Source organism: Heterodontus francisci, chromosome 16 (genome assembly GCF_036365525.1).
Source record: "Heterodontus francisci isolate sHetFra1 chromosome 16, sHetFra1.hap1, whole genome shotgun sequence".
NCBI classification, from domain to species: Eukaryota; Metazoa; Chordata; class Chondrichthyes; order Heterodontiformes; family Heterodontidae; genus Heterodontus; species Heterodontus francisci.
The window spans coordinates 27,396,313-27,408,868 of record NC_090386.1 but is presented as its reverse complement, the minus strand read 5'-3'; the positions used below and the strand labels follow the sequence as shown (position 1 = coordinate 27,408,868).

The 12,556-nt window shown below is 42.7% G+C and overlaps 1 protein-coding gene across 3 annotated transcripts in view; it reads left to right on the top strand.

The window, feature by feature from the left end:
- Nucleotides 1-12,556, top strand: part of stx16 (syntaxin 16) — a 41,107-nt gene that overhangs the window by 19,775 nt on the left and 8,776 nt on the right. For all 3 annotated transcript variants that reach the window (XM_068048051.1, XM_068048052.1, XM_068048053.1), the window contains exons 2-5: nucleotides 2,926-3,033; nucleotides 5,231-5,371; nucleotides 7,654-7,816; nucleotides 11,280-11,371. In XM_068048051.1, coding sequence (XP_067904152.1) covers nucleotides 2,926-3,033; nucleotides 5,231-5,371; nucleotides 7,654-7,816; nucleotides 11,280-11,371 — 504 coding nt within the window. The remainder of the gene's footprint in view (nucleotides 1-2,925; nucleotides 3,034-5,230; nucleotides 5,372-7,653; nucleotides 7,817-11,279; nucleotides 11,372-12,556) is intronic.

Genomic DNA, 12,556 nt, shown 5'->3' with positions numbered 1-12,556 from the left:
AGCTTTTGGTGCTAGTGCCCAGTTTAATCCTGTGTTGAAAATTCATACTTAACAGGAATTCCTAAATGGCCTATCCTGGATTTCAAGACACTAAAACACTCACTATTGACAGTAATGTCTTTGATATGAAACATTACCCCACCAAATCTCTGGAAAATAGACGGTTAATTGGAGTTTACTATATTTATACGCAGAAGTTGCCCAGTGTTGTCTGATACCTTACAACATGGTTTCAGGTTGATTTATTTAATACAGTGAGGTCAAATGTTTGGAATGCACCACTGTGTTCTGCTTGGCCCTGAATTTGCAACGTTCTTTTCCATCTGGCGAGTTACCAACACTTATTCGCATCTAAACATTGCCCACTTTTGCCCTATTTTGTTGAAACCCAAGTCCATATGCTCAATGTTGCACCTTCTGATTTCTTGAATGCTGCCCCAGGAAGCATCCCCTGGGCTTCACTGCAGAGTTCTGCATCCAAAGTCCTGTCCTGTATGAAGTCCCAAACACCTGTTACCCCTGCTTTTGCTGAGTTCCACAGGTACCCCCGTCTCTCATTATGACAAATTCCACAGCTTTGCCCTTGTTTTTAAAACCTTTCGTGGTCTCACTGAATCTTTTCCTGGTGATCCTCTCCAGTGTGACCTGTGTCCACTCACTCTCTCTGACTTTGGGTAACTGCTCAGCCCCAGCTCTCTCCATTCCATCAGAGGCTGGTCAATACCATTATCCCTCTCTTACTGATTTTCCTCCCACGCCTTCTTCCTTCAGAAACGTAAAGCATCTCCTGTCAAATAATGTTCCCTAATATTAGTGACCCATGTTTGATGATCTGAGAGATGGCACCTGAATGCTGCAACCGATACAGGTTGTGCATCCTTCCCACACATCTTTTTGCTGAAATTGTATCAACTTTTGATTGTTTCTTTTCTAGGATTAAATTTGAGTGTTGCAGGGCGCCTAATATAACATGTTTGCTGCTGCGTCTTTCATTTAAAGAAACCTAATTGTGTAATGGCTGTTTTCTGTACTGCATTATGTCTCAGACTGTTGAGAGTGCTGAATATTTTAATAGGATCTTTATTTTGACCCTTGTGGACAGAATGATGCTTGAGCAGAGTAGACAGTGAATGGGATTAAGTTGGTAGAGATTAAGTTGGTAGAGGGAGCTTTTGAATGGAACCTATGAGGTAATGGTAGACCCTTCACACTTTCTGTCTAGACATGCAAAGATATTTTGCTGGACTGGTCAGCTGGTGGTGAAGTCTCTGGAGGTGACACTGCAGCTGTATGGTGTGCTAGCTTGTCCACACTTGGAGTGGTGGATTCAGTTCTGCTTACCATACTATAATATATACAGACATTGGAAAGGGTGCAGAGAGGGAATACACCCCAGTGTAAAGTGAGTTGAGTGTTGAAGAAAGACAAGAGCTTAATCTCTCCAGTCCAGAGAGAAGGTAATTGGGTATGGTGGATCTAAATTGTATTAAATGGTAGAGAGATAAATCTAGAATATTAAGTGAGGAAAGTGGCACCAAAGATTAATTAGTAAAACCTACAATTCATATATTGAGAACTTCTTCACTGAAAAACTTCAAAAATGGTTTGAAATAATCATTAAGGGTGTTTACAGCACAACTGGATTCTAAAATAGGGGAGATGGTGTAGTGGATCTCAAACTTTTTTGGTTGAAGGAGGCCTTTTCAAATGGATTAGTGAATTTGGATCCCACTCCCATCTAAATTATAATACTATATAGTACTCAATGTGAAAGTGCTGCATATAATGTTTTAGTAATACTTTTAAGAAAACAGGTATTTACTTACTGATACCTGTGAGATGGGTGTGCCTGCTTACTGCAGAGTCTGTTTATCCTTGGTGTGATGTTTGCTGCACTCACACCAAGCCCATCTCTGGCTGCTACTTATTTGCTTACTCTTGACCTCGGCGCCCTGGATGGTTGCCCACCCTGCTCTGTAAGCACGTTCACATTATTTTGTGGACCCTCTGGAAAGTCTCCATAGACCTCCAGGGGCCTGTGAACCCCAGTTTAAGAACTACTGTAGCAGAGGGACAAGTTTCATGGACAGAATGGGCGGGTGACTGGGATTGTGACTGCTCCAGTGAAAAAGATACCACCTTCCATCTCCAGTGGTTTGGGGTAGGGGGGGTGGGAGGAGCAGGTGGCACGTGTGTGGTCACAGCCTTGGGGTTTCTGGGGGGGGGGGGGGGGGGGTGGCAGCAGCATCATTTTGAGCTGTATCCATGCAGGTGGGGGTCAGGTGATGAGTCTCAGTGTTCCAGGCATTTAGGCAATCTGTACTTGGTGCGATTGTGTCAATGAATTGAAACATGGTTGGAGATAAATTGAAGAATGATGTCCCAGATTATTTCCTAATGTAATGGTACACCTTTGAGTGTGCCATTAACCAAGCTGTCTCCCATCCACCCAACTAACAGCTGTCTACCCCTCTCGAATAGGACAGTTTCTCAGGATGTGCATTTTGAGAGCTGTAGCAGACACTTTCCTTTGTAAATAAGCACAGCTGAAATATTGTGGCAGAATGTGTCCAACCAATGAAGCCTGAACCTTTGTCTGGGCCCCACACCCCACCATATACTTTGTCTCCAAAACAAGAAAAGGTTGCACAGCAGAGATTCTGTATTTGGGGAAACTACATTGCAAAGCTTTAGCAGCTTTTGTGGGCAGGTAACGTCAGATGTTAAATTAAACTTTTTTTAATCTATTTGTTTTGATACCAGAAGAAGCATTGACACAGGTAGGGCCACGTTAAAGGACCCAAGTAATAATTCCACACAGGCTGGTACGTCTGAGTATCAGGAGATGTGCAGCCCGAAAGCGTTGTTGGTGTTTGCCTGCTGTTTGGGAGGAGTACACTAATTGTGTATTTGTCTTATTGCCAGATTGCTGATGATCGCATGGCATTGGTGTCTGGGATCAGCCTGGATCCAGAAGCTGCAATTGGCGTCACCAAGAAACTGCCTCCGAAATGGGTGGATGGAGTGGAACAGGTCAGTGACTAGCTTGTCTCTCTCTGGGTGATGCAGCCTCTGCGGGTTTGGGATTTTACTGGGAAAGTTAGGTAGGTGTTCAGGGTCCTGTACATTTAATATTTAGGGAGTGTTCAGGTTCCCTTTAATGAGTGGGTGTCTGATAGTGAGGGGTGAGCCTGGGGGTGGTGGGGAGGTATGGTGGCCAGAAAGTGGAGGCTTTCCTATAATCAGCTGTAGGTCTTGGAGGAGGGAGACTCTATCAGGGAGTTGGGGAGGCTCCCTAAAATCGAATTCTGTCTGGAAGTCTCTCCTTTACCCTCCTATCAGTTGGTGTGGGGGGAGGGGAGGTGGGTTCTCTGCCAGAAAATGGGGAGACGCCCTGTAATGAGCGAGTGCTGGACATAGGGTTCCATGTGGGAATGATGAGACTCCCTGTGGTTAACAACAACTTGCATTTTTATATCACCTTTAACAGATAAAGTTTCCCAAGGTGCATCACAGGGGTGTTATCAGACAGAAATTGACACGGAGTGGTGTTAAGTCAGGTGACCAAAAACTTGGTCAAAGAGGTAGGTTTTAAGGAACAACTTCAAGGAGGGCAAAGAGGCTGGAAAGTGGAGAATTTAGGGAGGGAATTCCACAGCTTAGGTCCTAGGCAGATGAAGGCATGGCTGCCAGTGATGTGAGTGATGAAAGTCGAGGATGCATGAGGCCAGAATTAGAAGAACACAGAGTTTAGAGAGATGTAGCATTGGAGGAAGTTATAGAAAGAGGGAAGGGTTGGGACCATGAAGGGATTTGAACACTAGGATGAAAATTTTAAATACAAGACCTGGCTGGTGCCAATGTTGGTCAGTGAGCACAGGCATGACAGGGGACTGGGACATGGTACAAGTCAGGATATGGGCAGCAGAGTTTTGGATGAGTTAAAGCTTACGGAGAGTGAACGATGGGAGGCCAGCGAGGGGGACATTCAGATAGTCATGTCTGGATGTGTTCAAAGCACGATGAAGGTTTCAGCAGCAGACGGGCAGAGGCAGAGATGGAGACAAATGATATCATTTGATTAGATTAGAGATACAGCACTGAAACAGGCCCTTCGGCCCACCGAGTCTGTGCCGAACATCAACCACCCATTTATACTAATCCTACACTAATCCCATATTCCTACCAAACATCCCTTCACAGTCCCAGCCCTATATTTCCCTACCACCTACCTATACTAGTGACAATTTATAATGGCCAATTTACCTATCAACCTGCAAGTCTTTTGGCTTGTGGGAGGAAACCGGAGCACCCGGAGAAAACCCACGCAGACACAGGGAGAACTTGCAAACTCCACACAGGCAGTACCCGGAATCGAACCCGGGTCCCTGGAGCTGTGAGGCTGCGGTGCTAACCACTGCGCCACTGTGCCATGGTGGTTGAAATAGGTGATCTTGATGATGGAGAGGATATTGGGTCAGAAGCTGAGCTCGGGGTCAGATAGAACACCCAAGGTTGCAAACTTTCTTGTTCAGCTTCAGGCAGTGGCCAATGAGGGATGGAATTGATGGTGAGGGAACAAAGATTGTGGCAGGAGCCAAAGGTCAATGGCCTTCTTAACAGTAAATTGGAAGAACTTTCTACTTGTCCAATACTGTATATCAGACATGCAGTTTGACAAATCATAGACAGTAGAGGTGTCGAGAGGTGGTGGTGAGGTAGAGCTGGTTGTTGTTAGTGTACATCTGGAACTTGGCATGTTTTTGGATAGTGTCTTTGAGGGGCAGCATGTAGATGAGGAATGGGAGAGGGTCAGGGATAGATCCTTGGGGGACTCCAGAGGCAATGGTGTGGGAGTAGGAAGGGAAGTTATTGCAGGTGATTCGCTGGCTGCAACTGGATAGATAAGAATTGAACCAGGCAAGAGCAGTCCCACTCAACTGGATAATGGGGAGAGGCATTGGAGGAGGATGGTGTGGTTAATGTGTCAAAGGCTGCAGACAGATCAAGAAGGATGAGGTGGGATAGTTTACCTTTGTCACAGTCACATAGGCTGTAATTTGGGACATTGATAAGGGCCGTTTCCGCACGATAGCAGGGCGGAATTCTGTTTGGAGAGGTCAAAGTGCATGTGTCAAGTCTGTCAGGGAACATCAAGACATCATGTGTCATTGAGGTGGGTTGTTTATTGAGGTGTTATGTTTTTTATTCTCTCACTTTCTCTCTTCAGATTCAGTTTGATATCACCAGAATAAAACAGAAGATGAAGGAGCTGGCCAGTTTACACGACAAATACCTGAACCGGCCGACACTGGATGACAGCAGTGAGGAGGAGCATGCTATAGAAATCACCACACAGGAAATAACACAGGTCTGGAATACCTCTGCACTAAGGAAGCATTAATGGAGTGGAGAGACCTGGGGGTCAGAAGGGCGAGTATTATTTGGCCTCTGCTTTAGTCGGGAACCAACCATAGAATGTTACAGGCCACTCAGCCGATAGGCTGCCCTAATATTTTTCTGCACTTGAACCACCAGCTCTAATCCCACTTTAACACACCTGTTTGTCAGGTTGCTATATATATATATCTCCCTTTTAACAGAATGTATGAACACTACTTCAATATTGTTGACTTCTGCAGGCGCTTTGACAGCTAGTTTTTGTAGTCCATATGCCCATGCCCAGTTTAAACTCTGTGTGGCTTATTTCATTTGTACAGTAGATGTGCACCTTGTGTACTCTCTGCTGCATATATCTGTGTTGCTAGACAATCCTGCAAAGCTCACTGTCTCAATTACCAAAATGCCAAACAGTGGCAGATGTACCTTGAATCTACAGCATAGAAACAGGGTATTTGACCAGCAGGCCTATGAAAGTGTTAATGCTTCACATGAGCTTTCTCCCACTTTATTTATTTCATCTCACTCTAACACATCCTACTGATTTCTCCCCCGTCTATTTAACCAGATTCCCCTTAAGTGTGTCTATACTATTCACCTCAACTACTCCATGTGGTAGTGAATTCTACATTCTCACCACTCTTTGGGTAAAGAACTTTCTTCTGAATTCCCTATTGGATTTCCTGGTGACTATCTTATACAGATGGCCTCCAGTTTTGCTCTTCCCCACATGTGGCATTGCATGATTTTAAAGCCCTCTATTGGATCATCCCTTAGCTTTCCCTTTTCTAGAGAAAAGAGACCTAGCCTATTCATCCTTTCCTGATGGGTATGACATTGCATTTCTTTATCCTTGTAAATCATTTTTAACACCTTTTCCAGTGCTCTATATCATTTGTGTGATATGGCAACCAGAACTGTACACAGTACTCCAAGTGTGGTCTTACTATTGTTCGATATAAGTTTAGCATAACTTCTGTACTTTTCAATTTTATCCCTCTAGGAATAAAACAGAGTTCTTGTTTGCTCTTTTTACGGCTTTGTTAACCTTCATCACTACTTTTAGTGATTTATCTATTTATACCCCCAGATGCCTTTATTCCTCTCGCCCATTTAATTTCTTATTTTCCAAGTGATATATGACCTCATTTTTCTTACCAAAATGTAATACCTCACTTTTATCTGTGGTGAAATTCATCTGCCAATTACATGCCCATTCTGCAAGTTTATTAACATTTCTTGTAATTTTTTGCAGTCCTCCTCAATATTGACTATCCCCTGCACTATCCCTCCCCTCCCCACCCCTCCCCACCCCTCCCCCCCGCACACAAATTTAGAAATTGTGTTTTTGATTTCAAAGTCTAAAACATTAATATAAATTGTGAACAACAGTGGTCCCACTTTCCATCTTCTGCCACTCTGAAGAGCTACCTTGCTCTGCTTACTGCCTTGCAGCCAGCTAGCTATTCATTCATAAGTGTATATGAATTATGAAATGTCAGATTTTGTAGGGAGATATATATACTTCAAATCTCTCGGCTTCTCAGCTCCTGCTCACCCTCAATGCTTTAAACCACTGTTTAGAAGCACGATCATTGCAGAGTTGCACTTGCGGCCACAGGAGGCTCTGCATTGCCAACTAACATGCTCTTCACTGTAAGCAAAACTTGTCTTCAATAAAGAGTGTGTTGAAATGGGCACAGTTCAGCAGGCAACTAGCACCTGTTGAACTGTACCACAACATGGCCTTAACTGGAGGAGTCGAAGAGCTAATCGCTTTAAAATAATGTTAAGCTGTGACAATATGATTGCAGTCAGGTTATATCCTGTGCAACCTGCCCAGATGCAGAACACCAGCACGAATATGGGAGGGGGTGAATTTCTGCTGGGGTCTGTCTCTGATAACTTTGGCTACAGAAAAACTCGGAGAAATGGTATTTATACTGTTTTTACAGGGTTTCTGCAGCTCTTCCACTGATGATGCAGCAGACAGCCCCGATGAAAAGTGACACCAAGAGAGGCACGCTAACATGCGGTGTGCAGATGTATACCAAATATGCATAATTAAAATCTTCACCTTTAGCTACCAACTCATTCTTCAGTAAGAGAGCCAGGGTTTAGTTAAAGCAAATCTATTCTAGATTCACACAATAGCTACATTTCCGTGCAATGACAAATTTCTCCTCGTTTAAAGCATTTAATGCAGTGCTAAGAGGTGGATTGGATGCCCTAATTGCTTCCCTTTCCCTTCAGATGTTCCATAGGTGTCAGCGGTCAGTGCAAAGCTTGCAGAGCAAATGGCGCAGCTGCACTGAGCAGGAAGAACGGGTCCTCCGAAACGTCGTCTCCTCTCTAGCACAAGCTCTTCAAGAATTGTCGACCAACTTTCGACATGCCCAGTCCAGCTATCTCAAACGTAAGCAGCCAAGGAAGGGGAAACACTTTAATCGCAATGCTTTTTTTTTAGGTCCCATTGGCCACCTATCTGTAAAGATACGAGCAGTGCTCTCTAGGACATTAAAAGGTTTATATTGATGGGTAATGGCTCATGGATGGGGGCAGGGCCAAATGTTGCCTTCAAACTCAAAACTGACTCAGATTATGTTAGCCCTGACAGTTGACGAGCAGGAAAAATATTACTGTAAACATTCAGTCAGTCTGCTTTGGTGTATAAGATCTTCCTACACTGAATCATAGAATCTTATAGTACAGAAGGCCATTCGGCCCAGCGTGCCTGTGTCGACTGTTTGAAACAGCTATCCAATTATTTACACTGCCCCTCTATTGGTCATCTCCCTGAAAATTTCTCCTCTTCAAGTTGTTACGATCTCCGTGAAGATCAACAAACCTAAAGAACCGAACTTACCGAAAAACCCCAAATAGAAAAACAAAGGGGTAAGATTTTGCTTTGACCTCAGCGAGACTGTTAATGTTAAAATATGAGATATGAACCCCAGTCCAATTTAAAGAATTACATGACAAGATTTCACATTTTAAGACTTTTTATTATAACAACTGAACTAAAAGAAATCCCCATTAACTAAATACTACTTTGTAAGTAGCTGATACCCCAAACTACAAAGAAAGGTATTTTCTTTACTTGTTAAAACACTTGAAAGCCTCACACCACACTTCTACATTACACAGTACTCTTTCATGACAAATTCTTTGTGGTTAGAAGTCCCAATCTCCTCCCAGTTGCAATGGGTTGGATCTCCCAGACCTTTCTCAAAGTAAATGTCCTCTTCGCTCACTTCTGCAAGAACTTTTGACCTGGACGTCTGTGAATAAGGCAATTCCTGGTGATCCTGCTGGTCTTTTACTTCTCTGCAAACATCAACTTTCAAATCAGGTTCAAATCTTCACAGTTTTCTCAGAGCAGGTGCTCCCTCTCCCTTGAGACTATAGCAGCTGGTTGTCTTCCTTTCTTACACCCTGTTATGAGGCAGCAACTGCTGATTTCCTCTCTTCCAGCGTGCCTGCCTTCAGAAAATATATTAAATTTATTTGGAATCCAAAGTCAATAGCTCATTGTCATTTTTTAATATACAAAGTCCAGGCGTCTGGCTTCAGCAGAGCCACCCAGACTTTGATTGTTTCCAGGTATTAGCAGCTGCCATGTGTAGAATCACTGACTCTTTGTTTACAATCCAAAAGTCTGAGAGGGTGAAACCCATTGTTCTTCAGCTGTTATACCCCTGCAGTCTCTTTATTTCAAAAAAAGTCTCTCTACTTGGATCTTTGTTGTCCTGTCTTTAACAGAATGGATGTGAGGTCACCTGACCTCTGACCATCTTAAACTTTTAAAAATCACACTTTTTAAAACAGAATCATGTTACAAAGTCTAGCATTCATAACTTTTATAACTTTTTTAATTTTAACAATTAAACCAAAATCAACATAAATTAAACATGAATTAACACACAAATCACAGTTTGTATAGATTGCAAATTACACCTTAACTATCAGATACAACAAAGATAGATCTCATGGATTTACTGGGCAGTCCACTCTGTGTATATGACACTCATTACAGCCACAAAGTTCTTCAAAGCTGTGAACTTCCTCAGGTAGATCCCCAGTTCCTTTCTTCTAAGATGCAGCCAGCGATTCTCATTTGACAACAGTTCCCCTTCAATCCTGAACTTCATGGGTGTGGTCTTCACCCAAAATGGTGCACTTTTCCAGAACCTTCTCAGCTCTGCTCACGACAGGCTTGATGGCGTGAATCCACCAGTACTACCTTTATCTGAGCCCTTCAGTGACAACCCTGTGTACTATATAGCTGGGTCTGGTTGATCAGCTCTCTTAAGTAACAGAAGCATCACCTGGATCCAGCCTTAACTTTAAACTGCCTGCATTGTACCCTCCCGCCATCTGATCTCCGATAGCTCTGTATCTTTTTTAAATCTGTTTCCAACCAGTTTCAAATTCCCCAGAAACCTGATGTTTTTGCTTCTGTTTCTGTTCGGACAGTCTGTCTGGGTTTCTCACAGTCTGTTCCAGTAACACTCGATCTGTTTTAAAAAAAAAAACAAGCTTTGCAACCAGGGTCGCGCGCCTAACAACAGAACATTCAACAAGACATCTGTTCAGACAAAAGCTCACATGTTTCCCCATGGGTCCTGCAGACCGCAGATTCCATGACACAGTATATATCCTTTTGATGGTTATTATTGAATCTGCTTCCATCACCCTTTCAGGCAGTGTATTCTATAACTCCGTGTAAAAAGAAATTTCATCTGTTTTTCTTGCAAATTATCTTAAATCCGTTTCCTCTAGTTACTGAGCTTCCTGCCAGAAGAGTCAGTTTCTCATTTACTTTATCAAAAACCCTCATAATTTTGAACACTTATTAAATCGCCCTTAAAATTCTATGCCACAGGGAGAACAATCCCAGCTTCTTGCTCCTATTTCTCATGTTCTTGAATCTCCACACATTCTGGTAAATCTGCTCTTCACCCTCTTTAAAGCTTTGATATCTTTCCTAAAATGTGGTGGCCAGAGGCCTAACCAGTGATTTATAAATGTTTAGCATAGCTTTCTTACTTTGTTACTTTGTGCCCCTGTTTGTAAAACCCAGGATCCCATGTGCATACCTGAAGATTTTAAAATAAATCCTCAGGGACAACATATATGGTGTTTTTAAGCCCTCTTAACAGTTTCTGTGTTTTAACTAATGTGCACATACAAACTTGATATCCTTGAAAGAAACTCTCATCACCTGGTGTAAGGTGATATGTACCTGCAGATTTACCTTCATGGTGAAATCTCGTAATTACCCAGTGCCCTGGGACTAAACAGGGGGGGAAATCAGCCAGGATTTGCACTCCTCATCACTGTCCAGCAACTCTTCTGTGAAGTGTACAAGACAAGCAAAGACAGGAATCAAAACAAAGTGTTGGAAATGCTCAGCAGGCCAGGCAGCATCTGTGGATAGAGAAACAGATTTAGCATTTCAGGTCAGTAACCTTTCATCAGATGCTGCTTGACCTGCTGAGTATTTCCTGTATTTTCTGTTCTTATTTCAGATTTCCAGCATTTGCTGTATTTTGCTTTTGTAAGCAAAGGCAGGATGTGGCATGACTATGATTCACTCTTGTCTATTGACATTCACTGTCCAACCATACACATGGAAATTGGCGAGGAATTGCGGGCTACTGGCACCTATATCCCAGCAAGATTCAGCAGTTGAAGGGGAGCAGGGGGATATTTAGAGTGGGCTCTGAAGGAGTACTGGAGCTCTTTATTTTTTATTTTAACCCTGCTAAATATGACCTTGTCTTGAATCAGTGAAGGGGCTAAAAAAATTCTATGTTTTATTTATGTTCTGCATGATTGCTCCCTTCCATTTACAGGATTTTTGTTTTTTGTAATAGGCCTGAAGAATCGAGAGGAAAGATCCAAACACTTTTTTGACACGTCGGTGCCACTAATGGATGATGGTGAAGACAACAACCTTTATGACAAGGTGGGTACACTGATCATTGGCAGCGTGCTACAGAGATACCGATCAAACATATTTGTGTTATCTGGCCCCACTCGCTTTAGTGGCAAAGTCCCCATTGCTTATGATGGGATGTGTTGGTGCGAATGAGATTTGCCCGCCATAGGTGATGGCCAGTATAACATGGCAGCTCTATTTCAGGGTCACTATTGAATTAACTAAATAAGACTGCATGCAATGCAACTCACTGTGTTAGAACTGCAGCCAGTGCTTTGTACAAACTGTAACCCCAGTCTACTTAGAAGCGAATTAGAAGGTTTTAAATACACAAAGATAATTGAACTTTTACAAGATGTTGTTTACTAATTTACTTATGTTTGTTCTGTGTCCAGTGCATATTAATGAGGTGTGAACTAGTGAATAAGCACTGCTGTTTCTTCCCAAAACAAACAGAGCATTTAAGGTGCTATAGCTACCAACTTTGAAATTGAGGTTAATGCAAATTTGTTAATGGATATCACTTTGTGGCTGAAATAAGCAACTGCCCATTTTAAATCTGGATAATTTTAAGTAGCAGGGACTGTTGTAACTTTGTACAAGGAGGTGGGAGTGCAGCACTGCTCAGGGCTAAGCATTTTGATTGTTATGACGCATTTACCATTGAAACATAAGTATGAAAATCAGGAACTGCCATGAAAAGGAGGGTTGTGACTGACAGCCGTATAATGGGGGCACCACAATCTTTCTGACTGTTTGTGTTTGTAGCCTTGGTGGTGCCCTGCACTGTGGGCTTCAGCCCTCAATCTGCATTTTGATAGTGTAGTGGTTATGTTACTGGGCTAGTAATCCAGAGGTGTTGACTGATGATCCAAAGAACAGTTCAAATCCCATTATAACATTTTATGAATTTGAATTCCGTTTAAGAGAAAAAATCTGGAAGTATAAAGCTGATATCAGTAAAAATAACCATGAAGCTGTCAGTTTGTTGTAAGAGCTTACCTTGATCTCTAATGGCCTTTAGGGAAGGAAACCTGCTGCCCTACCTGGTCTGGCCTATATGGTTGATTACACTTTCCTGTGAAGTGGCCTAGCAAGTCACTCAATTAAGGGCAACTAGGCAATAAATACCAGCTTTCCCATTGATGCCCACCTCTCAAGAACATAACAAGGGTGTGTGTATAATTTAGTAAATTGTCCCATTGTACCCTG